This window comes from Podarcis cretensis (assembly GCF_951804945.1).
Source record: "Podarcis cretensis genome assembly, chromosome: 6".
Lineage (NCBI taxonomy): Eukaryota > Metazoa > Chordata > Lepidosauria > Squamata > Lacertidae > Podarcis > Podarcis cretensis.
Window position 1 is genome coordinate 89,680,521 of NC_137175.1, and position 26,656 is coordinate 89,707,176.

The 26,656-nt window shown below is 44.0% G+C and overlaps 1 protein-coding gene across 2 annotated transcripts; it reads left to right on the forward strand.

The window, feature by feature from the left end:
- The first annotated feature begins 5,054 nt into the window (after positions 1-5,054).
- PTGS2 (prostaglandin-endoperoxide synthase 2) lies at positions 5,055-25,639 on the forward strand. Of its 2 annotated transcripts, none has more exons than XM_079981420.1 (10): positions 5,055-5,076; positions 18,773-18,889; positions 18,982-19,125; positions 19,998-20,141; positions 20,983-21,164; positions 21,840-21,923; positions 22,241-22,487; positions 23,283-23,569; positions 23,864-24,011; positions 24,879-25,639. In XM_079981420.1, the coding sequence occupies exons 2-10, from the start codon at positions 18,817-18,819 to the stop codon at positions 25,280-25,282; spliced, it is 1,713 nt and encodes a 570-aa protein (XP_079837546.1). In that variant the 5' UTR covers positions 5,055-5,076; positions 18,773-18,816; the 3' UTR covers positions 25,283-25,639. The 2 variants fall into 2 exon arrangements, with proteins under 2 accessions (XP_079837546.1, XP_079837545.1); XM_079981419.1 differs by lacking the exon at positions 5,055-5,076 and adding an exon at positions 16,316-16,552.
- The last annotated feature ends 1,017 nt before the right edge of the window (positions 25,640-26,656 follow it).

The window sequence follows — 26,656 nt, forward strand, 5'->3', positions numbered from 1 at the left end:
GAGAATAGAAAACTCCACAGAATCTATTTGAGGCGTGATGCAATTGACAAAAAAGGGATGTTTCTGAAGAAAAACCAATGATATACTTAGTTGAATTCTTGGTTCCCCCTGGTTTTCGGAGTGGATGGACTGTTTTCATTTTAAAAATTTCAAATGATATTGCCTTGTATTTTGATGGTTCGATTCTTAGTGCGTTTCTAAAGACTTTGGTCACAACCTTCACCCATAATTGAGTTTATCTGAGGTAGAGTATTGCAGTTCCAGATAAAAAACAAAGTTGAGTCATCACAGCTGAAGAGACAGCAGTCTAACTGGGACTTGGTCACATCAAGAAGAGGAACTGCTGGTGCGTGCAGACAGACGGAGATGAATAAAATGAAATGGACATTGTCAGCATTTTGGCCAAATGCTATGATCTGAATGTGGAGCATCCAGTCTATGCTGTTTTCTCACTTTGCCATCAGCCAAGCACGTTTGAGCTAGCTCTTTGATCCTGAATTCCTTCCCTGCCAGAATGATGATGATGATGATGATGATTTTATTATATATACCCTGCCCATCTGGCTGGGTTTCCCCAGCCACTCTAGGCGGCTTACAGTGCGTTAAAAATTGTAAAATGTACATAGCAGTCATACACAGGTGACTGCAATTACGGATCATAGATAGATAGATAGATAATACAGGGCTCATACACACTTCCACATGTGCTGTGCCTAGAAAGCACAAGTCGTGGCAGTTTCCTGCTTGACCCACGCTTTCTAAGCATGGGTCCAAGGAGTTTTCCCCTTGCCCTGCTCCTTTCCAAGGGAAAACCCGCTCTTTAGTGATACATCAGAACAAACGGCAATCTGGGGGAAACCCAGATTCCTGTTAGCTCCAATTGAGCACCAAAGAGCAGTTTTTTTCCAGGAGGGTGATGAAAGCAGCAGAACAAGGGCAGGTGTGGGAAGGAAGACTGCTTTCATCGTGGACTTCAGTCCCACTCCCTTGCCTCAGAAAACCTGGGAGGGAGCTGTTGCCTGGACCCAGACCAGGACCACAGCAGGGGCTAAAGGGCTAAAGGCCTCTTAAAAAATGGCAATGAGTCCTTCCTACTAGAAATTTGTGTTTTGTTTTGTTTTAAAGCAGCCTGAACTTAAAGGCACAGCTAGATAGTTAAAGCAACATGTAATTCGTCACAGAGAATCATAGAATCTTAGAGCTGGAAGGGACCCAGGGGTCATCTAGTCCAACCCCCTGCATTGCAGCGAAAGCATCCATGACAGATGGCCATCCAAGCTCTGTTTAAAAACCTCCAAGGAAGGAGAGTCCACAACCTCCCGAGAGAGACTGTTCCACTGCTGAACTGCCCACACTGTCAGAATGTTTTTCCGAATATTTAGTGAGAATCTCTTTTCTTGCAACTTGAAGGCATGTGAAGCGCTTTCAAAGACTTTTGGGCACTGCAATTTACCCCGCACAAACTACTTCTTCTTCTTCTTCTTCTTCTTCTTCTTCTTCTTCTTCTTCTTATTATTATTATTATTTATTGAATTTATATACCGCCCTATACCCGGGACTTACAATTCTCACCAACTGTTAACAAACGAGTGTGGCCAGAATTTCAAGGGGGGCATGTGCTTCAATTGTGGTTCAGAGTTATAGTGTGTAATCATCTTCTCTCTCTTTTTCTGTTATTTATTGGATTTTCTTCATATATTTCTTAAAGTGTTTAATTATAGCTATTATTCAAACTTGCGTCTTTGGGTTTGGTTTGGTTTTCCGAACATTTCAAAGGAGCTTGAGAGTTGCATCTTTCAGAAATGAGCAGGAGAATTTTAAAGTCTCCTCAAACAAGTGGATGCCTGCAAAACATTCCTACCAATGGAAGCACTTAGAGATTTAGGCAATTTAGGCAGCTGTGAGAATGTCCCTGCTTGGCACTCAGAAGGTCCCAGATTCATCTCTACGTTGAATATCACCCTATGTTCCCAATAGATTTTATCACAGTACCTGTGCACTGTTTTTATTTAAGTCAGGTAACTGAAAAAGTACCGCTCCCCACACAATCTTTTTGTATAAAATATTTTTTTATGTTTTACATAACAAATTTAAATTCGAACATATCATTCCCCTTCACATTTAGGATTCTCAGAATCCCTTGACTTCCCTCTGTCCTTCCACGGTTACCATTATCGATCCCTTTTTCATTCTGCTTATGTTATTTTTTCTAATTTGTTTTTTAAAAAATTCCCCATTTTCCCATTCTATTTTGTACACTACAAGCATTACTCTAATCCTGCCGAAGTTTTTAGTTGTTTACAGTGTTCTCTTAGATATATTATAAACTTTCCCCATTCCTTCATAAAGTTCTTCTCTTCCTGGTCTCTGATTTTCTATGTCATTTTGGCATAGTCCATCATCTTCATCAGCCTTTCTTCTCTGGTTGGACCTTTGTCTTCTTTCTATCTTTGGGCCAGTAGTATCCTCACTGCTGTCATCGCATACATAAATAATATTTTCTGCTCTCTCGGAATCTCTGTAAACACCTAAAAAAAAAAGCCTCTGGGCTTTTTTCACAAATGCTATTTTAAATAAAAAAAATAGTCCAGTAGCACCGTAAAGGTAAAGGGGACCCCTGACCATTAGGTCCAGTTGTGGCCGACTCTGGGGTTGCAGCACTCATCTCACTTTATTGGCCGAGGGAGCCAGCGTACAGCTTCTGGGTCATGTGGCCAGCATGACTAAGCCGCTTCTGGCGAACCAGAGCAGCGCATGGAAACACCGTTTACTTGCACTTTGATGTGCTTTCGAACTGCTAGGTTGGCAGGAGCAGGGACCGAGCAATGGGAGCTCATCCCGTCACGGGGATTCGAACCGCTGACCTTCTGATCAGCAAGTCCTAGGCCACAGCGCCACCCGTGTCCCTTAGAGACCAACTAGGTTTGTTCTGGGTATAAGCTTTTGTGTGCATGCACACTTCCCCAGATACAATTTCTTTAACTCATTATAAATTATTTCCCAGAATGCTTCAATTATCTTGCCTTTCCACTGTCCCCATGTGATTTTGTCAAAATTAGTCTTTATTTTTTAAAAAACCACAACTCTAAATGCAGCAAAGAAATGGAAGGTAAATGTAGAAAAGGGATGCAGACCTACTGCAGGCATCTCCCAGACAAGTGGGACCCTTGAGAGAAATTCCAATTGTTTGCAGACCATTCCCATTTATTTATCAGAATATCTGCAGCCCACATGGACACATCAATACTGGAAGTAAATATTGGAATATGTATGAGATTCCTGTATTTGCATTGCTTGTCCTCTGTCTCTTGAGATGTGCCTGGTAAAACTAGCAGCCATTTTCCCCCAACCTCCTGCCCATCAGAAGGTCAGCTGTTCAAATCCCCACGACGGGGTGAGCTCCCATTGCTCTGTCCCAGTTCCTGCCAACCTAGCAGTTCAAAAACATGCCAGTGTGAGTAGATAAATAGGTACAGCTGTGGCATGAAGGTGAACGGCGTTTCGGTGCACTCTGGTTTCCGTCACAGTGTTCCGTTGCACTAAAAGTGGTTTATTCCTGCTGGCCACATGACCTGGAAAGTTGTGTGTGGACAAACGCCAGCTCCCTTGGCCTGAAAGCGAGATGAGCACCGCAACCTCATAGTCGCCTTTGACTGGATTATACACTAAGGTTCCCAGACGTCGCCGTTTTTCGGGGTCAGTCCCAGGATTTACAAATCAGTCCCCTTACAAAATCCATTGAAGTTGAAAAGTGTCTCCGGATTCACTGAAAAAAATCTGGTAACCTTATTATACGCCATGGGGTCCTTTACCTTTTTACCTTTAATACAGCAATGTAACTCACTGAAGTTAATGAACTTATTCAAGTGCACTGTAGTGTAATACAACCAGGGCCAGGCTGTTTATGAGGCAGACTGAGGCAGCTGCCTCAGGCGGTGGAATTCAAGGTGTGCCTCTGTGGGCATCTGCCACCAGAAAAGTGAAGAAAAGTGGCTGCAGTGGCTTCCAAGAACTGGCAAGTCTCATGAGAACCCACAAGATATTCCTGGAGCCCTGGCAAGCAAGGATTTGGCAGGGGTGGCAAGGGGCTGCACACACAGGGCAGCCCTTTCCCAATTCACCTCAGGCTGCGAAACAGGATGGGCTGTTCCTGAATACGCCTGAAGTAGAAGATCATTAGCAGGATCTTTTTTCCTAGTGTGGTGTAGTGGTTAAGAGCGGTAGACTCGTAATCTGGGGAACCAGGTTCGCGTCTCCGCTCCTCCACATGCATCTGCTGGGTGACCTTGGGCTAGTCACACTTCTCTGAAGTCTCTCAGCCCCACTCACCTCACAGAGTTTTGGTTGTGGGGGAGGAAGGGAAGGAGATTGTTAGCCGCTACGAGTCTCCTTCGGGTAGTGATAAAGCGGGATATCAAATCCAAACTCTTCTTCTTCATCTAAGCAACTGCAAATCAGACACATCTCTTCTGGAAATGACAAACTTACAGCAGCCTCTGAATTATGTGGGTATTTGGCCAACAACTAAAGACTCTGGTGAAGATTAGCATTCTTTACAGCACAATCTCAGGCATGTCTACTCAGAAGGAAGTCCCACTGAGCTCAGTGGGGCTTACTCCCAGGGAGGTGAGATAGCAAAGACTACCATTTAAACTGATGGAAAAGCCTTTATTAGAGCTAAGCTTTCAAGTTCACCAGAATTCTTATTCAGACTGGACGTTACTTACATAAGAAAAGAAGTGGGCGTGAAGAAACAATGTTATTTGATGTGCTGTCAGATTTTGTAGTTCATACCAGTGTTTTTTCCCATCACACCTATCAACAGTCTCTGTTTTCTCATCCCCACCCACGTTTTTTTAATAGCCAGAGTGAATGGGTGCTAATGAGTTCGAAAGCTTTCTCGCTGCTTTGTGACCTGTCACTTAATTCCGCTTCTGATGGACAGAACACACCTATCTGCCATTGTTCTCCAGAACTCTAGTTCATTTCAGGGAATGTCCTAATGAACTTTGCCAACTACTGCACCAAACTTTTCCAACTGAAGTCTTGTGGAACTAAATGGTTATGCAAGAAAAGGTGAAAAGGTAAAGGACTCCTGGATGGTTAAGTTCCGTCAAAGGCAACTATGGGGTTGCAGTGCTCATCTCACTTTCAGGCTGAGGAAATCGGCGTTTGTCCACAGACAGCTTTCTGGGTCATGTGACCAGCATGACTAAACCACTTCTGGTGCAACGGGAACACCGTGACGGAAACCAGAGGGCACAGAAACACTGTTTACCTTCCCACCACAGCACTACCTATTTATCTACTTGCACTGGTGTGCTTTCGAACTGCAAGGTTGGCAGGAGCTGGGACAGAGCAATGGGAGCTCACTGCGTCACAGGGATTCGAACTGCTGACCTTCTGATGGGCAAGCCCAAGAGGCTCAGTGGTTTAGACCACAGCGCCACCTGCGCCTTGCAGGGATCCACAAGTATTTCAAAATGGTTTCCTCTGCTTCATAAAGGTAGCAAAACCTTCAGTTCTCATCATAACGTGGGGAGCACCCAGAGGTTTGCTACATATTCAGTACTGGCAGCTGTTGTGCCATGTTGACCCTGTCCTCAAAAGCCTTGAATGGAAAACGAGCTACTGAAATGTAAGCTATTTGGTAGTTTCCAGGGCTGGCCCACTGGTTCTCTCCAGAGGTCAATCCAGTTATAAAGATGGATGTTATGTAGTAACCTTGGATCCTAGAACAATAGTCAAGTAGGATCTGAGAATGCAACAACTGATTGGCTTGCAGGAGAAAACCAATCAGGCTCCAGGAAGAAGTTAATCAGCCTATTAGGCTGGTAGGATCATAGAATGCAACAACTGATTGGCCTGCAGGAAAAGACCAATCAGGCTTCAGGAGGGAAGCAGAATAAGCCAGTCAGACGGGACTCATTGCGTAAATAATGTATATAAAAGCCTGAGATTTGGGGGGCAATTCAACCACTGTTTTACAAGCTGCAATAAAGAGCATGAAATCACTACAGGACTCCGAGTATATTTCAATGGATTTTGCAGGTATTTAGAAAATTCATTTCTTGTGGACCGTCCAGAAAAACTCAGAAGGCACTGCAGGAAGAGCAATCGCTTAGGCTGAAGAGCCAGGTCCTTTGTGTATTGAAGAAAAAGTAGCAGGCCTTTTCTTTCCTAACCAGAGGTGCCATCTAGGGGTGGGCCAAGGGGCCCCAAATTTTCATGGAGGGAGCCGGGTCCCCTCAATATTCCCCAGATCTATGTTCTGGTCCATCAAAGTTTACCGTTCATTCACACATACATAATGTTTCTCAGAAAATGCTTAATGGCCTAATGGTCCACTGCCATTGGAACTAGTAACAAAATAAGGTAAAGGTAAAGGGACCCATGACCATTAGGTCCAGTCGTGACCGACTCTGGGGTTGCGGCGCTCATCTCGCTTTATTGGCAGAGGGAGCCGGCGTACAGCTTCCAGGACATGTGGCCAGCATGACCAAGCCGCTTCTGGCGAACCAGAGCAGCATACGGAAATGCCGTTTACCTTCCCGCCAGAGCTGTACCTATTTATCTACTTGCACTTTGACATGCTTTCGAACTGCTAGGTTGGCAGGAGCAGGGACTGAGCAACAGGAGCTCACCCGGTTGCAGGGATTCGAACCGCCAACCTTCTGATTGGCAAATCCTAGGCTCTGTGGTTTAACCCACAGCGCCACCTGCGTCCCTAGTAACAAAATACATAAGATTAAAGCTATATCAAGTTTATCCATAAATTCAGTGTAAAGGGAGATTGGATACCTAACTGGAATCATGGAACTTTTGAGACTTTCTCCAAAACCATCACAATGCAGAGAGATACATAAGTACCGGTACTTCAGAAGTCACACAGAACCCGTTCCAGAAGTCCGTTCGACTTCCAAAATGTCCGGAAACCAAAGCGCGGCTTCTGATTGGCTGCAGGAAGCTCCTGCAGCCAATCAGAAGCCCTGTCGGACGTTCAGCTTCCAAAAGAACGTTTGAAATGTTTGAACACTCACTTCTGGTTTTTGATCGTTCGGGAGCCAGAACATTCGACTCCCAAGGCGTTTGGGAGCCGAGGTACGACTATATGCAGAAAGGCAGGGCTGGACTTTGGTAATCTTTTGGAATACGGTACCAAGTGCGAGGCCAAAATTTGGCACCACAAAATGGATCATCTCAATTTTGGATCTTCTCAATCTTATACCCCTTTGGCCAGTGGCGTAGCGTGGGGGGTGCAGGGGGGTCCGGCCGCACCGGGCGCAACATCTGGGGGTTAGGGTTAGGGGGTGCAAATCCACGGGTTATGGGGTGCAAATCCACGGGTTAGGGGGCGCAAATTACTTGCCTTGCCCCGGGTGCTGACAACCCACGCTACGCCACTGCCTTTGGCTCAGTGCCTTGTGCAGTGGAACTGCCCACACCACCCAATATCTGGCACTGATACAGGTGAAGGTCCACCTGAAGGACAGAGAAGGCAAGGGCCTCAGTCACCAGAATGAGAATGAAGGTCACCCAAGGCAGCAATGCTCTCTTAACACACTTTGAAACAAGGAAAGCAATACACAATATTGAAAAAACAGCACACCTCTAGTAAAACCATCAAGCCCAGAGTCTAAAATTACTGAACTGTGCCTCTAGCGCATAGCGATGCTATGTGTGTTATTAGGCTCTGCAAATTTTGTGACAGATTACAGACACACAGAAATGTGTCTAAAAAATCATAGCATCCAATCTAAAAAGTTCATTTTCCTGGAAGTAAGTCTGCTTCCTGGTTTTCTAGAGAAGTGAAGCATTTCTAGAGAAAATGATGAAAGTATTATTTCTTCTGTAATCAGCAAAATGTATTCCCATGGTGGTTTTTTTCGTTACAGAGAATACTCTCCACAGAGAAAGTGTATTGCTTTAGAATGTAGAGTTAGATGGAAATCTGTATGCATGGCCAGCCCAGTCATGCAATACTTACCTTAAAATAGAGATGGGGAAGAGGCGGAACCAGGTGGAAACTAGGGAGAGAATATTGTTATTGTGGTCTCCAACTTGCAGATCAGATAGATAGATAGATAGATAGATAGATAGATAGATAGATAGATAGATGATAGATAGATAGATAGATAGATGATAGATAGATAGATAGAGATAGATAGATGGATAGATGGATAGATAGATAGATAGATAGATAGATAGATAGATAGATAGATAGATGATAGACAGACAGACAGACAAAGACTTCAGTGGAGAAGTAAAATGAAAGAAAAGAAAGGGGGGAACACTGTAATTGTGAGGCACTGAGGGAATTTTGGTGAAATTGTGACCCCGCAGGTTAGGGATTTTTTCCAAAAAAAAATTGTGAGCGCATGGGTTGAGGCGTCAAGGGCTTATATTTTTTGTCTATGATAAAATGTACATTTTGCACCACCAAACTTTCCAGGGGAGAAATTGCAACAGTTTGCCAGGCACCATTTTTGAATGAATTGGATGTCAGATTTTTGGTGAAATTGTGACCCTGCGGGTTAGAGATTTTTTTCGAAAAAATGTCTTTCTGCAGGTTCAGGCACCGAGGGCTATTCTGTTTGATCTATGATAAAGCGTGCTTTTTGCACCGCCAAACCTTGCAGGGGAGTATTTGCAGCAGTTTGGCACCATTTTTGAATGAATTGGATATTTCAGATTTTTGGTTAGGGAGATGCTTTTCTGTGTCAACACCAGCTGAATAATTAAGCATACTAATAATTCACAATATTTTGATTTTTGCAGGCTTTTTAAAATTTGCCACTGAACATGTTTAAAGTGTTTGTTATTGAAGATCTGATAATTTTGATTTCACAATATATTGTGAACTACCCCAATATATATATTTTTTATGAATGAAAGGATAGTATAGAAATGTTCTCCATATACATACATGTCTCCACCTGCATTCTAAAATGTTAGCCTCAGCAGGCTGTAACTTCATTTTGATGTGTAGATTGGCTCTAAAAGCATGCAATGAAAACATCTTTACTTCAGCTGTTTTTTCTTTTTGTTTTTAAATTTCAAGAACATGCTCGTCCGGTTTTGGAAAGGTCAGCTATGCGGTTTTAAAATCCTTTACGTTCCTTTTCAAATTGCTTATTGCCAGTGCATGCTGTCTGTCACTGTTTTCCCCTTGCAATGTGTTATAATTAGGATGCTGTGGTCTAAACCACTAAGCCTCTTGGGCTTGCCGATCGGAAGGTCGGCAGTTTGAATCCCCGTGACGGGGTATGTTCCCGTTGCTCTGTTCCAGCTCTTGCCAACCTAGCAGTTCAAAAGCACACTGGCGCAAGTAGATAAATAGGTACCACTCTGACGGGAAGGTAAATGGCATTTCCATGCGCTCTGGTTTCCATCACTGTGTCCTGTTGCACCAGAAATGGTTTAGTCATGCTGGCCACATGACCCAGAAAGCTGCCTGTGGACAAATGCCGGCTCCCTCAGCCTGAAAGCGAGATGAGCGCTGCAATGCTAAAGTCGCATTTGACCGGACTTAACCATCCAGGGGTCCTTTACCTTTAATTAGGATGATGTGGTTTACTGTCATAGGCCAGCCCTGGTACAGAGAAGCAATATCTCTGCAGGCTTCATGGGCTTGGCTGCCCACTGACAGTTCCTGGGGGTAGTACCCACCCTACCTTGTGCACCCTGAAAGCTTTGCTCCCGTCGTAGTCTGGGACTTTCTCAACTTTGGGTCCCGAGATGTTGCTGAATTACAGCTCCCATCATCGCTAGCCAGCTGTTAGGGATGGTTGGAGTTGTGGTTCAAGAACATCTGGGGACCCAAGGCTGAGAAAGCCTGGTCTGGGAACTAGAGGAACATGAGCTCAGAAAGCTCTCTGCATCTGTGCATCCCCAATATGGCGCCCTGTGCGAGGCCAAAATTTGGCACCCCCCCCCCCCCAGTTATGGATCTTCTCGATTATGGATCTTCTCAATTTTTGCACCTCCTCGGCTCATCACCCTGAGGGGTAGGGGGACTGTCTCAACTGCCTAAACCTGGTGCTAATCCCTGTTGGGGATTGCTTCCCACCCAATGAACCGTAATCTCCAGATTCCTAGCTTTATTTTTTATTTTATTTTTTAAAAAAGTATGTTTCTAGCATTTATAGAACCTGAAATATGAAGCAAACTGTCCAAGCACCGTTCTCAGTTGTATTATGAGAAACTAGTTGTACAATAGGTTTATTCCAGGGGTCAGCAAACGTTTTCAGCAGGGGGCCAATCCACTGTCCTTCAGACCTTGTGGGGGGTGAACTGAAGGGTTCAGCCAACCTGCTTATATAGAGCTCAACAACAACGCAACTGTAACAACTTTCTGTAGCTATCCAATCGCTGAATGTCACTTTCAATTCCTTATTTGCATATGTGGACCTGAGTGAAAACTATCTACAGTACCCCCCTGCTGGCCCAGGGTGAGAACTTCAGTATATAACAAATACCTTCCAGAGAGCAAGAGGAGGTACAACTAGAGAGAGTAGGTGAAAGTAGGGGTAAAGGATCCCTGGACAGCTAAGTCCAGTTAGGTCTAGTCCACATGGGGTTGCAGCGCTCATCTTGGTTTCAGGCTGAGGGAGATGGCAGACAGCTTTCCAGGTCATGTGACCAGCAGGACTAAACTGCTACTGGTGCATGGAAGACCGTGACAACTGCCAGAGCACCCGGAAACACCGTCTACCTTCCTTCTACAGCAGTACCTATTTATCTACTTGCACTGGCGTGCTGCCGAACTGCTAGGTTGGCAGGAGCTGGGACAGAGCAACGGGAGCTCACCCCATCACGGGTATTTGAACCTCCGACCTCCCGATCGGCAAGCCCAAGAGCAGGCATAGAGAAACTCAGCCCTCCAGATGTTTTTGGCCTACAACTCCCATGATCCCTAGCTAGCAGGACCAGTGGTCAGGGATGATGGGAATAGTAGTCCCAAAACATCTGGAGAGCCCAGTTTGCCTAGGCCTGCCCAAGAGGCTCAGTGGTTTAGACCACAGTGCCACCCGCGTCCCGCTAGACTTGCAGCGGTTCTCAACCTGTGGGTCCCCAGATGTCGTTGGACTACAACCCCCATCATCCCTGAGCTCTGGCATTGCTAGCTAGAGGTGATGGGAGTTGTAGTTCAACAACATCTGGGGACCCACAGGTTGAGAAAGGCTGCGCTAGAGAGAGAATAAAGAAGCAATAGCCAGTCACTGAGGCACATTGTCCCTGGTCCTGAATGTACAAAGGGGGTTTGCGAAGAGGTTTGGGAGAATTGCGATTGGTGCCTCCTCATGCTTTTGTCAGGAGGGTGGGAACGTGAGAATGAGCCTGTTCTGCGGTGGCTCCTCATTTGTGGAATGCTCTCCCCAGGGAGGGGGAGAGGGGGTTCTCTCCTTCTGGCCATTGGTCAGTAGTCATGGCTATTTAATGTTTGACAGGAAAGGGGAGACTATAGGACATGGAAGTATACATGAAATATACTTGCAGCTGAGTTTGAATTTCATGCTCTTTATTCATCTCGTAGTAGCAATGAATCAAACTTTCCCCAAAACATCTAGCTATATATACATTATTCACACAATGGGCCCCACGTGATTGGCTAATTCCGGGGCTGCTCCTGTAGGCCAATCAGGTTGCGGATTCACTTCCTCCAGAAGCCTAATTGGCTGCTTCTGCAGGCCAATCAGGTTGCTGATTCACTTCATCCAGGAGCCTGTTTGGCTGCTCCTGCAGGCCAATCAGGTCGCTGATTCACTTCCACCTGGAGCTGGATTGGGTGGCTCCTGCGGACCAATCAGACTGCCGCATTCTGGATCCTATTGTTCTAGGATTCAGCTCAGTACATAACAATGCATCTACCTCGGGGAGGGGGGCTGTACTGAAACACTCTGCAGTAGATGTCCGATCCCCTGCATGCCAACAGAGAATTTAGCTGCATGTGAGGATGAGTGAGACAGACATGGTTTTCTCTTCTGTAGGAACAGAGGAGAGTGGATACCCAGTTCGGACAAAACAAATTGTGTACATACACTCTACCCTTAAAGCTCATTTGGAGCACATTCTTTCCCCTCAAAGGATTGTGTGCCAAGGCACCCTAGCTACAAAGTTCCTAGCAGAACAATAAAACACACTGACACGAAGGATTTTGGTCTATGGGTTCAAGCAGGCCACAACTTTATTGGTTACAGATGTGAGCGGTTTGGCTTAGGGAGTCCACTTAAGGGCAAACCACCGATAGGGGGCGCCCTATGACTTACACCAGATAGTGGCACCCCGAGGGGTCTTCGTAGGGGCTGTGACATGGCCCTAGCCCACGTCCAGGCTTCGGACAGGATCCACAACCCAGATGCCTTTACAGCAGGGGTAGGCAACCTAAGGCCCGTGGGACAATCACCTTCTCAATCCGGCCCATGGACAGTCCAGGAATCAGCGTGTTTTTACATGAGTAGAATGTGTCCTTTTATTTAAAATGCATCTCTGGGTTATTTGAGGGGCATAGGAAGTCGTTCACCCCCCCAAAAAAATAGTCCGGCCCTTCACAAGGTCTGAGGGACAGTGGACTGGCCCATGTCTGAAAAAGGTTGCTGACCCCTGCTTTACAGGTTACCCTTATTGAGGCAACTCAGTCTCCAGTATTTTCCTACTATTATTATTATGATTATTTCCTATTATTATTTTTATCCACTTTTTTTCCTTCCTGGATTCAAACTGGAGACGCACTATAATCAAAAGGGTGTGTATGCACTTTCTCAAATTTCTCCCAAACCATGGGAGCAAACCCTCCCTGTAAATTCTGCCCTCGCTCCCATTTCGGAAAGTTCAAGCATGTCTTGAAAATTCCTCAGCTGGTTATTCTGACTGGTGTGTAATTGGAATTTATAAGTTTCTGGAATGCAGATTTAAAGTAAATTATCGAACCATCAATTCTAGCATGCACTAGAAAGACAGACAACAAAATAATATAATTTGGCATTCGAACAATTGGCATTATTGATTGTATTATAATTTGGTATTGTGACAATGAGGCTTTTATTGGGTTATTGTAATTGAAAACTAATAAAAATTATTGCACAAGAAAATTCCTCAGCTGCAGAGTGAGCTGCATGAAGGAATCCTACTATGGATTTACTACAGTGACCACTTTTTTTTAAAAAAAAAAAGTTATTACTTTTAAAAGCACCTTAAAGGCTAACGTATTGCTACAGCATAAACTTTCATGGACTGGACTCCATTCCATCACATACGTTAAATAGGTAGGTGAAAGGAGGATAACATCTAAAGGAGAGAGAGAGAAAATGTTAATCATGAGACCGGAGGAAAATGAAATACAGATATTAGGCAGTAGCTCCCATTTTAAACACACCAAAGATACAAGCAGCTAAAAGAAGCTAATCTCAGCTCCCTTCTTACCTGCTCTCACCTTACCTGGCTGCATTCCATTGCTTCAAAAACATTTTCTTCACCTTGACTCCTTTAAGTTATTGGAGCTGGGCTGGGAGGAAAAATCCTTTAAAGGAACAGCAATCTGACGGGGACAGGGTTTGTTCCCGGCTTATGTGCTCCTCCTTTTTGAGGAGATGAGAGAGGGAAAGGAAGGAAGTAGCTGGCATGCCAGGGTATTCGTCCATTTTGCCCAGTATTGTTTAGATCTGCTAACCAGAGCCGAGTGCAAAAATGAGGGAGCACATTTTAAGAGTAGGAATTTCTTTTCAGCACCAGTACTGAACTGAGACCACAAAGGCCTGCTCCTAACTTTTTTTCATTTCAGCAGCCTAATGTAGTTGGGGGCAGGGTGGATAAAAATCAATGATTTTTTAAATAATAATAATAAAAATAAATCAGATTTTTTAAAATTTAAATAGGATTTTTTAAAATTTAAATAGGATTTTTTAAAATTTAAATAGGATTTTTAAAACAAAATGCTTTTGGAGGAAAAAAAATCTTTCTAAAGATAGTTTTCTGTTTAAGTTACATTATAGTCCAAAGGCTATTCATCAGCAAATAAGGATTTGTTTTAAGTTTTTCATGTGTACTAAAACACAGTGTAAGTTAAAAAAAAAAAAAAAAAAAAAGTTTAACCACATCGGTTACTACTGCAAGGTTGAACCTTTCTGTAAAAAATGATTTAAATCAAGCCTTACTGACTAGTGATTTAAATTGAGTTGATTTAAATCAAATCCACTCTGGTTGGAGGAAAGCCATTTTGATGTTGGGATTGTTAAGCAACTGGTGACCCTTGCTGACTCCAGATATCTGTCAGCACAGCCAGATCTAACTTCTGCCTGCCTCTGCCAACGTGCTGCCCCTTTTAAGTGGAGATGAAACCCAGGCCCTTTCCACATGCAAGGCAAATGTTTGGCCACTAAGCTATGAGATGCCCTGCCCTTTTTCCCCATGTGAACAGAGCAAACGGCTGCTCACTGCATCTTGTTCTCTAATAAATAAATAAACAAGCAAAACAAAGAAAGGGAAGATCAAATAAAGGGAAGATGCCTACTGTAAGGTCAACCTTACAAGGTTCTTGCAGTGATAAGGCAGGTGAATTTAATACCGTATTTTTCTGTGTATAAGACGAGTGGTTTTTTATCCAAAAATAATATAAAAATAATACAAAAAATTGAGCATAGGTGCTACACAGCAGTGATTGGGCATGTGATTGGTGTATGCGGCCAGGTGTGGCTGGGATTTGTTGTTGTTGTGGCATTTGGTCAGACGATTTGTGGCTGCATTCAGTCAGACGATTGGTGTATAGCTGTCAACATTTCCGTTTTTTAAAAGGGAAATTCCCTTATTCTGAATAGGATTCCTCACAAGAAAAAGGAAAAGTTGACAGCTATGGATTGGTGCCTTCTGCGAGGCGTGCGATTGGCAGCTGTGGCCAGGCGGTTGAGCGATTGACGGCCACCCCCACCCCCATAAAAAGCTGAACAACTCTGGGCAATCCCCCCAAAAAAAGCTTAATATCTGCCCCCAATTTCTTAATTTGGAGTCCCAAAGAATAGGGGTCGTGTTATACACGAAAAAATACGGTACATCAACATCACCCTTATTCTTATCCTTCCATAGGACCCAGAAAACAATACAGTGGTACCTCGGGTTACATATGCTTCAGGTTACATACGCTTCAGGTTACACACTCTGCTAACCCAGAAATAGTACCTCAGGTTAAGAACTTGGCTTCAGGATAAGAACAGAAATTGGGCTCCGGCGGCGCAGCGGCAGCAGGAGACCCCATTAGCTAAAGTGGTCTTCAGGTTAAGAACAGTTTCATGTTAAGAACAGACCTCCGGAACGAATTAAGTACTTAACCCAAGGTACCACTGTACATTGTGTAACAAATGCTATCCAACCCAAATCATGTGGCATCCAAGGCTATATACCTGGGGAAGCAAAAATGCAACAATAATAATCTGTTCTAACCATTTCATGATACTGTATCCCAAATTTTCTGACTGAGCCTCACTCCCAGCGATCCAGTTTGTGAATCGGAAGTGGGGACTGGTCACCAATAAAGTGTGTGCGTGTGCGTGTCTGTGTGTGATGGGGGGGGGCGGACTTATAGGAGGCTTTGGAGAGATTTTGGAGCTGCGAGTCAACTCGGAGCATGCCGTTATTTCAGGATCCGAGTTAAAAATGTCAGAAAGGAGCGCGGTGGCGAGGAAGCGTCTGCGTTGGAAGCCAAGCCAGACATTGCCTGCCGGAAGAATCACCTGCAGCAGGTGAGCAGGCAAAAACGCGAAGATCTTGCCCGAAGGCACTGGCCTCCCTCACAGTGATCCTCCGCAGGCTTGGGATCCGTAGCAAGAAGTCGACCAACTGAAACCTAGCAAGAATCGGCATTTGCGGATCTGCTTCTGGCTCTAACTTCACGGCCCCACCTGGCGACTCTTTACGCGCAGGCTCCACCTCTGAGATCGCTCAGAGAGCAGCAGGAGACTCTTGAATATGAGGGTCGTGGGTTCGAGTCCCATGTCGGGCAAGAAAAAGATCAGTGAAATGTTGGGGGCTGGCGTTCTCCCACATTTCCACACACCCCATCGCGCAATATCCCTCTCCGTCCCCACCCCTCTCTCTCTCTCTCTCTCCCTTTCCCGTGGCACAAGCCCACTTCGCTTCGATTTCAAAGCGGAACGAAAGGGATCGCCCAGCTTTGGGGCGGTGAGAATCCGTGCAAACCTGCGGGGGAAAAGCGAGTGCCAAACGTTCATTGCATCCGCGCCACCCCCACTTGCGTCTCCGGGGGCGGATCCTGCTCGCTTCCTGCGCGCAATCGTGAGTCACTCCGGCTGCGCATAAAGGCAGCAGGTCCGCGCCAGCTGCTCCAGACTCGGGGATCTCCTCAAGAGCACAAGCTGCGGATCCTGAACGGCGCTGGGCAGCTAGTGAAAGCTCCTCCTCGGGAATATCTATTTATATAATAATAATATATTATTTATTTTATCATATCCGCGATTTCGGAAGCTGAGCCTGCTACTTTGTGCGCCAAAAATGATTGCACCCTGCGTTGTCTTGTTTTCCATCTTGGCCATCAGCCAAGCAGGTGAGTGCTGCTGATCTTTTTAAAATTAAGTCTGTGCTAGCTACAAAAAAATCCAGCGCTGTGTTGAGCTGGGATTGGGGGGGGGGCACTTACCTTCGGTGCAAATCCTACTGGCTTCCTAGGGTTGCGCATTGCTATCTCATTTTGTCTTTTTCCTGGCGCTCTTCGGGTTTTTAAGAATGGTACACTTACCATTCAGAGCACCGATGCTGTTTTGTTGCAATATATGCAGGCTTGAACTTTGAAGGAGCCTGGAAATGTTTAAGTAACCCTGAAAAGAGGTTAACTTGTAAAAGTGCTGACAGTCCCCCAAAAAGTATTTTTTTGGGGGTCAGGTTAGGTTAGGGAAAAAATGTCATGTAGGGTCTTAGTCAGGGACTATAGATAAAAGTATTTAGAGGACTCCTTTTGGACTGTAAGAACATGAGTCGTTTTATTCTTGTATCTATGAATGTATTTTAACAGAATATAATTATTTCTGGCTTTGTCTCCTCGGCACCTATGTTGTCTGAATTAGGGTTAATTTCCTTTAACAGAAGGCAAATGTAGAGGAAAAACCCAGTATCTCCTGGTGCTTTTCCTCCTGCCTCCTGTGCACTCATTCTGAAAAGATTAATGAAGCAGTAACTAAATATTATGCCCATTCGTACCCTTTCTTCTTCCTTGGCCAGGAAAAGTTATGTAAGGGAGGGCAAGGAGCTGAAAGCATCAAAAGTGTTTGATGCTGGTGCTAAGGACAGCCTTTTTCTGTACGTCATTTGCCTAGCCTGTAAAATGGGGAGAGGCACCATAACTTCTGTTTTCAAACTAGTTCTTTCTTTCTTTCTTTCTTTCTTTCTTTCACATCCCTTTATTTATGTGTGGATAATCCATGCTGCGGGACGCAGGTGGCGCTGTGGGTTAAAGCCTCAGCGCCTAGGACTTGCCGATCGAAAGGTCGGCGGTTCGAATCACTGCGGTGGGGTGCGCTCCCGCTGCTCGGTCCCAGCGCCTGCCAACCTAGCAGTTCGAAAGCACCTCCGGGTGCAAGTAGATAAATAGGGACCGCTTACCAGCGGGAAGGTAAACGGCGTTTCCGTGTGCGGCTCTGGCTCGCCAGAGCAGCGATGTCACGCTGGCCACGTGACCCGGAAGTGTCTCCGGACAGCGCTGGCCCCTGGCCTCTTAAGTGAGATGGGCGCACAACCCCAGAGTCTGTCAAGACTGGCCCGTACGGGCAGGGGTACCTTTACCTTTACCTTTAATCCATGCTGCAGAGTCAATTGCATGTAAATGGTTACCAGTGATTTTCGGAAGTGGATCTTGCTAAGTATCTTCTTAGGAGACGGTCAGAAACTTTTAGAATTGCTTTGGGGGGGGCACAGTGGCATAGAGGAAGGATTAGACATCAGCGCTGGTAGTACTCTGAGACTTTATTAGAAGCTGCTGGCATCATTATGTTCACTGGAAAGTGAACTTAAGTTTCTTAGAGCACAAACCTATAAATGTCTAATCAGAGGAGGAAGCCTAATTGGCGCTTGTTCTCAGATATAGGGGTTGTAGCCTTAGATACACAATATAATGTCCTAGATGAATGCATTATTACATTTCAGGGATGCGTGTTATATTTGCCTGCCTTTGTTCCTGCCGGTGGTACTAATTTCTACTAACATGATCTAGTAAAAGTTGTACATGTTTCATAAGAAAGACTATTGCCCAAGAATTTAAGTATCACGACCAGTGAAATCCATTCTTCGGGGTTTGTATGGAGTAGGCAATCACCTTCTCTTCCATCTTTGCCCAGAGCGGACTCCCCATCAATTTCGAGAAGAGTTTTTCTCCAGCTGAAAGTTCTTATGAAATGACTCTTCGGTGTTAGTGTGTCTGCAAAAGCAGCAGCTACGGCAGAAATCATTTCCCCAGCAACAATACAGGGGCGCTAGTGATGATTCTGTAAGCAGCTGCGTTTAGAACTATTTTCCAAAATTGGGATGCTTTCCACCCAAGATAGTTAGATCTGCCTCCTGCTGCTTCTTCATGCTTCCAACAGCTATACCATAACCTCATGTGCATGATGCACTAACAAACTAGAAAGCCTGGATGCATTCTGTGGGCAAATATAATATGATGGCATCAAGTGGCAGTTCTTCTCTAGGGAACTAATCAAATTAGTACGGGTCCAAGGGCCTTTATAAGACTCTAGATCTCACTTTGACAGCACACCTCTTGATTCCCTTTCAGTTAATCCTTGCTGCTCAAATCCATGCCAAAACAGAGGAGTCTGCATGACAGCAGGATTTGACCGCTATGAATGTGACTGTACGCGGACTGGTTATTACGGGGAAAACTGCACTACACGTACGTATTCCAGAAAGTTATGCTTGCACAATTAGCATTTAGGAGCATTTAACAGTTTTTTGCTAATGTTCATTGTGCTTCGTTCCTTGCAGCGGAATTTTTTACTTGGCTGAAAGTGACGCTGAAACCCACACCGTCCACAGTCCACTACCTTCTCACTCATTTCAAAGCAGTCTGGGATGTCATCAACAACTTTCCTTTCCTCCACAATGCCATCATGAGATACGTATTGATGTGTAAGTATCCATCTCTCTTGATGCTACTTTTACAGCACAGTCCCGTATGCGTCTACTCAGAAGTAAGTCTCGTTGAGTTCATTGGCACTTGCTCTCGGGTAAATGAGCATTGGACTTGGAGGCTTAAGCTTGGGGGTGCTATATGTTGGTTGCAATTTATTTTGGTCTAATGCAGTAACCGCACTCTAGCCACTCAGTCTTCTAATAAATGGCATTAGGCAAAGCAATGGCTAAGTCAAGCTCCTTCTTTGGGTGCCATCTGCCTCTTTTTGAAGATAAGAGCAAAAGTTCAAACCTTTCTTCAAAGTCCATGTATGGTACACACTGAAAATAGGTTTAGCGGTAATTTCCTCTCTATGGGTTACTGTAGTTCTGTGACAGGGGTGGGGAATCTCTGTCAAAGAGTTTTGAGCACCCTTGCCAAACTCCAGTTCTTGGGAATCTGAGAGAAACCATTGATGGACATTTTAAGTGTAAGAATCTTTCCGTGTAGTTGTGACCCAAGAGACAAAAATGCGGAGAGAGTAAAATTGAAAATGGATTTTTACATTCCACGTCACTTCTGAAAATGGACTTTTCAAGGTCAGATGCTTACCCCCCCCCCCCCGTGGGGATTAGACTGTGAAATTAGACCAGTGTTTCCCAACCTTGGGCCTCCAGATGCTTTTGGCCTACAACTGCCATCATCCCTAGCTAGCAAGACCAGTGCTCAGGGATGATGGGAATTGTAGTTCAAAAACAGCTGGAGGCCCAAGGTTGGGAAACACTGAATTAGACTGTGTGGGAAGTCTTGTTGGGAAGGTTCTCTGTCTCCATAATGTGGTCACTTAAGCATGGTCATAATTTTCCTGGTTCTTTCTCTCCCCTTCCAGCAAGATCCCATTTAATAGAGAGCCCACCAACATATAACAGCCATTATGGTTACAAAAGCTGGGAAGCCTATTCGAACCTTTCTTACTATACTAGAACTCTTCCGCCGGTAGACCACAACTGCCCAACCCCTATGGGTGTGAAAGGTAAGAGGGGGGGGTGGGAATCTGTACATGTGAATGTAAGACAAAATGAAATATTATTCCTCCTGTATGTACACAAGGCCAGTGGGGGCAACGCTGACCTCCTCTCTCAATGCAATAGTTAATTATGTTCAGTGAATGCCTGAAAACAGCTTAAACATTAGAAAATATGTCTGAAGGAGAAACACACGATATTGAGTGTGCGTTGCAGCACATATTTTCCCAGCGAAACATTCTGTCTTCCTTTGTCAAAGGAACAGAAAACTTGCTGTGGTTGTTAATCAGCCAACAAGTTGTGTGTATATTGGCAACCAAATGAATAATTAACAGGTTTAAACCAAGACAACTACCGGTATATTTAATATGATAATTAACAATTGGACAGGTTTCCAAACTGCAAAGAAGCTATCAACATGCATTAAGCTGGGGTTTGACATTTTTAATTCTTCCTGTCAAACTCCTGTAGAACAGACAGGAAACAGCTGCAGTTATTCAGTCTCTAGTGCATGGGTAGGCAAACTAAGGCCCGGGGGCTGGATCCGGCCCAATCGGCTTCTCAGTCCGGCCCGTGGACAGTCTGAGAATCAGCGTGTCTTTATATGATTCGAATGTGTCCTTTTATTTAAAATGCATCTCTGGGTTATTTGTGGGACCAGGCTGGTGTTTTTACATGAGTAGAATGGGTGGTTTTATTTAAAATGCATCTCTGGATTATTTGTGGGGCATAGGAATTCGTTCACAAAGTCTGAGGGACAGTGGACCAGCCCCCTGCTGAAAATGTTTGCTAACCACTGCTCTAGTCCCTTTGGGTGTCAGAAAAATAAATGATTGCTTTGCATTTCAGGTAAGAAGGAGCTTCCCGATTCCAAGCTCATTGTAGAGAAATTTCTACTACGGAGAAAATTTATTCCGGACCCACAAGGCACAAATATCATGTTCACATTCTTTGCCCAGCATTTCACCCACCAGTTCTTCAAGACAGATCATCACAAAGGACCAGCCTTCACCAAAGCTCTTGGACATGGGGTAAGATGGCAGAACTGTGACTTGGTCTGATGAGTTATTGCAAACAAACCTTTTTATCAACTCCTGCGGTGAGAGGGATATCTTGCCGTCCACAAAGGAGTTGCATCAATATTGTAATAGGCACAATGTACAGCAAATCTCTCTTGCATAACCTCAGAATAGCCTGTTCCCACAATCTGATGTTCCCACTGTGTGGGAGAACCATTTGACTTTATTTAGTCAGTCTCTAAAATGCATAGCAATTAGGTTCTCCTCAATTTATGGAAAAATAACTATTGCATCCCTGAATTTGGGGTGAAAAATGCAGTCGGTGTGTCTGTTTATAAACCGGTTTTGTCTGCAGCACAACTTTCTAAGATAACACTTTAAGCAAGGGTGGTGGTGATTTATACTGTTGTAATAGTGGTTGTTTACAAGGGCTCCTGCTTTTTGAAGTTGTCATTGAGGACAGCGCAAAAACTTGAAAGAGCTGCCCTTCCCAAATTTTATCGGTAATGACATTTGAGAAATAACATTGTTTTCCAACACTTTTAATGAGTGGAGAGAACTCTCTCTTCCATTGGAATGTCACTGCAACATATTATGTTCTGAAACATTTAGAGGGTGAATCTAATTGTTTTTCTGTCTCATCTGACAAATTAAAATTAGACTTTGATGTTCCTATTTTTTCAACAGGTTGATCTAAATCACATCTATGGAGAAACTTTGGACAGGCAGATGAAACTCAGACTGTTTAAGGACGGGAAGCTGAAATTTCAGGTTAGTTTGGATTCCTTCTGAAATTCCTGCAGTGTGCTGAGAAAACGAGAGCATCGCTTATGTTAACATCTTTACCAGGCAGAGAAGGTCCACAGGCATTTCAATAACTGCATCAGACACCCTATTCTTACTAGATAACTATGTGCATCTAGATCAATGCTACAATTTACAATAAACATCTGTACTTGAAAACCACTGGAAATTGACCAGTATAAACATATTATATTTTCACTGGATTTTAGTATTCTTGGCTGAAATTCAGTATGATAGAAGATTCTATATGCTGCCATGCTCATTTATTTATTTTGTAATTACAGATGATCGATGGAGAGATGTACCCACCTACGGTCAAAGAAACTCAGGCAGAAATGATCTACCCACCACATGTCCCTGAGCACCTGAAATTTTCTGTAGGGCAAGAGGTCTTTGGTTTGGTTCCAGGGCTGATGATGTACGCCACATTATGGCTCCGGGAACACAACCGGGTCTGTGACATTCTGAAGGGCGAGCATCCAGAATGGGATGATGAGCAGCTGTTCCAAACTGCCCGGCTGATCTTAACAGGTAATTCTTACAAATGCTCATGGTTAACATACAATTACTCGATGGAATTTTGCTGCTGCTAGATGTGGCAATGGCCATGACCTAAGATGGCTTTAAATGGGTTGAGACAAATTTATGGCCCAACATCATCTGTTGCCTATGTTGTCTAAGCAGAATGTCCATGTATAGAGGCAATAGGTTGTATGAATACTGAATAGGAACCTGAAAGAATGGCTTATTACCCTTTTGCCTTGATTCTGAGTTTCCCAGGGACATTTTGTTGGCCACCGTTGGAAATGTGTTGCCAGTCAAAATGCATTTTTGGTCTGAATCAGGAAGGCCATTCTTGTATTCTTCAGCATTCAATATTGATTAGGAAATATAAGGGAATGGGAGGTGCTGTGGCCTAAACCACTGAGCCTCTTGAGCTTGCCGATCGGAAGGTCGGCGGTTTGAATCCGCGCAACAGGGTGAGATCCCTTTGCTCTGTCCCAGCTCCTGCCAACCTAGCAGTTCAAAAGCATGCCAGTGCAAGTAGATAAATAGGTACCGCTGTGGCAGGAAGGCAAATGGCATTTCTGTGCGCTCTGGTTTCCATTACGGTTTCCCCTTTGCGCCAGAAGCTGTTTAGTCCTGCTGGCCACATGACCCGGAAAGCTGTTTGTAGACAAATGCCAGCTCCCTCGGCCTGAAGAGAGATGAGGGCCGCAACCCATAATCGCCTTTGACTGGACTTAACCGTCCAGGAATCCTTTACCCTTTTATTGTTTTAGAAATGAAAAGACTGACTGACTTTTGTTTTCTGTGGGGAAACAGGAGAGACCATCAAGATTGTGATTGAAGACTACGTGCAGCACCTAAGTGGCTACCACTTCAAGTTGAAGTTTGACCCAGAGCTGCTGTTCAACCAGAGATTCCAGTATCAGAACAGAATAGCGGCAGAATTCAACACCCTTTACCACTGGCACCCTCTCCTCCCTGATACTTTCCAGATTCATGACCAAGAGTACACATACCAGCAGTTCATCTATAACAACTCCATCATGTTAGAACATGGTCTTTCCCATATGGTGGAATCCTTCTCCAGGCAAAGGGCTGGAAGGGTAAGAATATATTTTCTCCTGAGAAATTGCATAGCCTTCATCTCGAGGCAACATGATACAACTGTCCTCTGGTTAAGTCACTCCAATATCTGAAAATGTTTTGAGCACGGGAAGAATGATTAGGGAAAGGGGGAATTTGTGACACAGTTTTAGACTGCCTTCAGCTTTCTCTGTCGTATTTCTCACTGTAAATCCAAGAGATGGATAAATGTTTGAGGTCCATCTGATTTCAAAGGGGCTTGAAGTTCTGATCTCCATGTGGTTTCTCATATACCTCAATTTCTTTGGTAACAGGTAGCTGGTGGGCGGAACGTCCCTGCTGCGGTGCAGAAAGTAGCGAAAGCCTCCATTGATCAAAGCCGACAGATGAGATACCGCTCCTTGAATGAGTATCGGAAGCACTTTATGCTGAAACCCTTTCAGTCATTTGAAGAGCTCACAGGTAAGACTTCTCCTCTACTTATAGAAAAACAAGAGCTTTATTTTGGGAGGCAAGGCTTCACAGCTTAGAGATCAAACTTCTGCTTTGCATGGGGATGTTTGGGGTCCAATTCTTGGCATCTCCAATTAAGGGACAGCAATTAGCTGGTCTGGGATTGTGTAGGCAGCTAAAGGTTAGATGCTCCAATGGGTTGAGTTAGACTAGGTCATAGTTCAGTTCTATGCTGCCTCTCATCCCAAAAGGCCCTCAAGTTGGCGCTCAAATGTTCAAATACAAATCCAAGATTCAAGCAATATAACCAATAAATGAATTACTCAGTATTTCAAGAACTTGTTGTTTGAAAAAAAAGTGTTGAGTTCTTTCATTGGAGATTGGGTGGTTGCACCTCCTCTGACAAGATTCCTCACTGTCATTTCAATCTGCAATGAGAGACGTTCAAAAGGCAAACTACGTTCTAAGGAGGAAAAGGAAGAAAATAGACTCTATGGGGGTAGCTTCTACATTAGAGTTTTCATGAAGAAAATTTTGTGTCAATCAAAGTCCTTGTGAAGATGTCTTACAGAGTTGTTATTTCACTCATTCTTCTCCAAGTGCATTGATTTTTTCCCCTGCTGATGCAACTTTTCTCTAGAATTACAGATTTGTATTTCTCTCTTTTTCTCTCTATTATTTTCTTCTGTATTACTTTCATGGAAGCTTTTGCAACAGCTAGAAGCCTCTCCCTGTCCTCTATAAGGCCATTTCCATTCTCCTTTTCAGAATCTTCTAGAATAATTACTTAGTGATTTAGAACTGAATACAAAACTGTGGAGAAAAAGGCTGAAGTTTTACTACTATGTGGTTGTTTTTTTTGTCTCTCTATTCCAGGAGAGAAAGAAATGGCTGCAGAACTTGAAGAACTCTATGGGGATATTGATGCTATGGAGCTGTACCCAGCCCTCCTTGTCGAAAAACCACGTCCTGGGGCCATCTTTGGTGAGACCATGATAGAACTTGGGGCACCGTTCTCCCTGAAAGGTCTCATGGGAAATGTCATCTGCTCACCAGAGTACTGGAAACCCAGCACCTTTGGGGGCAAAGTTGGCTTTGACATAGTGAACACAGCCTCCATCCAAAACCTTATCTGCAACAATGTGGAAGGCTGTCCTCTCGTGGCTTTCCACGTCCTAAACCCAGAAACAGCAGCAACGAATAACGTCAGCACCTCCAGCACAGCAAGAGACGAGATCGGCCGAGCTGTGCTACTAAAAGAGCGCTCTGCTGAACTATAGGGAACAGCTATTTGTATATTTATTTATTTATGATATCTATTATATTGTTGTTTTTGTTGTTATTTATAGTTCAGGCAAAACACCATGGATTTTTTTTCCTGTGCCTTGGCATCTAACTCACGATGCCAGACTTAAAGGGGGGAGTTCTGCTTAGATTTGTAGGACTGGATCCCTTGGTTTTTAAGACTATCTTCTGTACCAGAAAGATGTATTCCAAAATGGATCAGGGCATTAGATCTGCTGCTTAAACTTGAACATAAACAATAGTTCTGCCTCTTAAACTTGACAGGTATGATCCTAAATACAAAACCATGTTACGTGCTGTTATCTGAGAGTCTGGAAGTGCTCTGTTTTTTTTTTTAAAAAAAAAAAAAACAGCAACAAAAATCCAGAACAATTCTGGAAATCTGTGCTCATGAAAACTGTCCTTTTACAGAAATCTTTGTACTTTACAAAATGAATGTAGGACAAAAAGAATCCTTATGGTTTAGCCAGAGTTAAGGATTTTTACCCCCTGTTTATAGTAAACTCGGTAAGGTGCACAAACACTTAAACTGAGAGGGAGCATGGATGCAAATTTGGGAAAAAGGAAAATTTATTTTCACTACCTCTCCCATGTGACACAGCAATAGGTTTTGATAATGGACTGATCTTCATTTTGTGTGTGTCTATAACTGCACTTCCCTTTTATTGCACACACAGTTCCTTCCTCTTCTAAGAGTAAAACCACAAATGTGTAGGACGCAACTCAGTGAAACCATTCACATGTAACTCCTCTTGAAATGTATAGGAGCTTGCAGTCTCTGCAGAATCTCAATTGCTTTTTAATGGAAAGTTCCCCCCCAGCTCTATGTAATGGTGACTGGAAGATGAAATTTTACTTTTTGGTTTTAATGCTCCAAACAAAGCCTTGGAACTGTAGGTTTCTCTTTCATTATAATTAAGAATATGTAAAAAACCAACACAAAAACAACAACCAAAAACCAGTCCTTTCTTTTTCCTCCCAAATTAATAGTTTTCAATTATAAAGAGTGGATCCATATCATTTTAATGTCCTTGCAGAGACTCAAAGGCTCTATACAGAACAAGGGTGGACCACCTTTGTTGTAGAATATAACACTAAACCCATTCTTTCTGAACCCTAAAGTGCCTTCAGGTGTTTGAAACTCCATAGAGGAGCCAGTGAGATAGCTGTGCTGCCTCTTTTGAGGTGCCTATGTAATGTGATGGGTGAGATACATCTCTCCCATAAGTAAGAACTGGAGTTTCAGATGTCATTTAGGACTCAAATCGATATGACTTGAGATACAGACCAGTACTGTAGGTTCCCAAGCCCCGTTTAAACACAGCACTTTATGTATACAAAGGCCATTT

What these genes read in the sequence shown, in the direction of transcription:
- PTGS2 (XM_079981419.1), top strand. Translation starts at nt 16,501, where the DNA reads ATGATTGCACCCTGCGTTGTCTTGTTTTCCATCTTGGCCATCAGCCAA. An exon ending in CGGGGAAAACTGCACTACAC is followed by an intron (nt 18,890 to 18,981) that starts GTACGTATTCCA and finishes CGTTCCTTGCAG; the next exon opens with CGGAATTTTTTACTTGGCTG. An exon ending in GTCATTTGAAGAGCTCACAG is followed by an intron (nt 24,012 to 24,878) that starts GTAAGACTTCTC and finishes TCTCTATTCCAG; the next exon opens with GAGAGAAAGAAATGGCTGCA.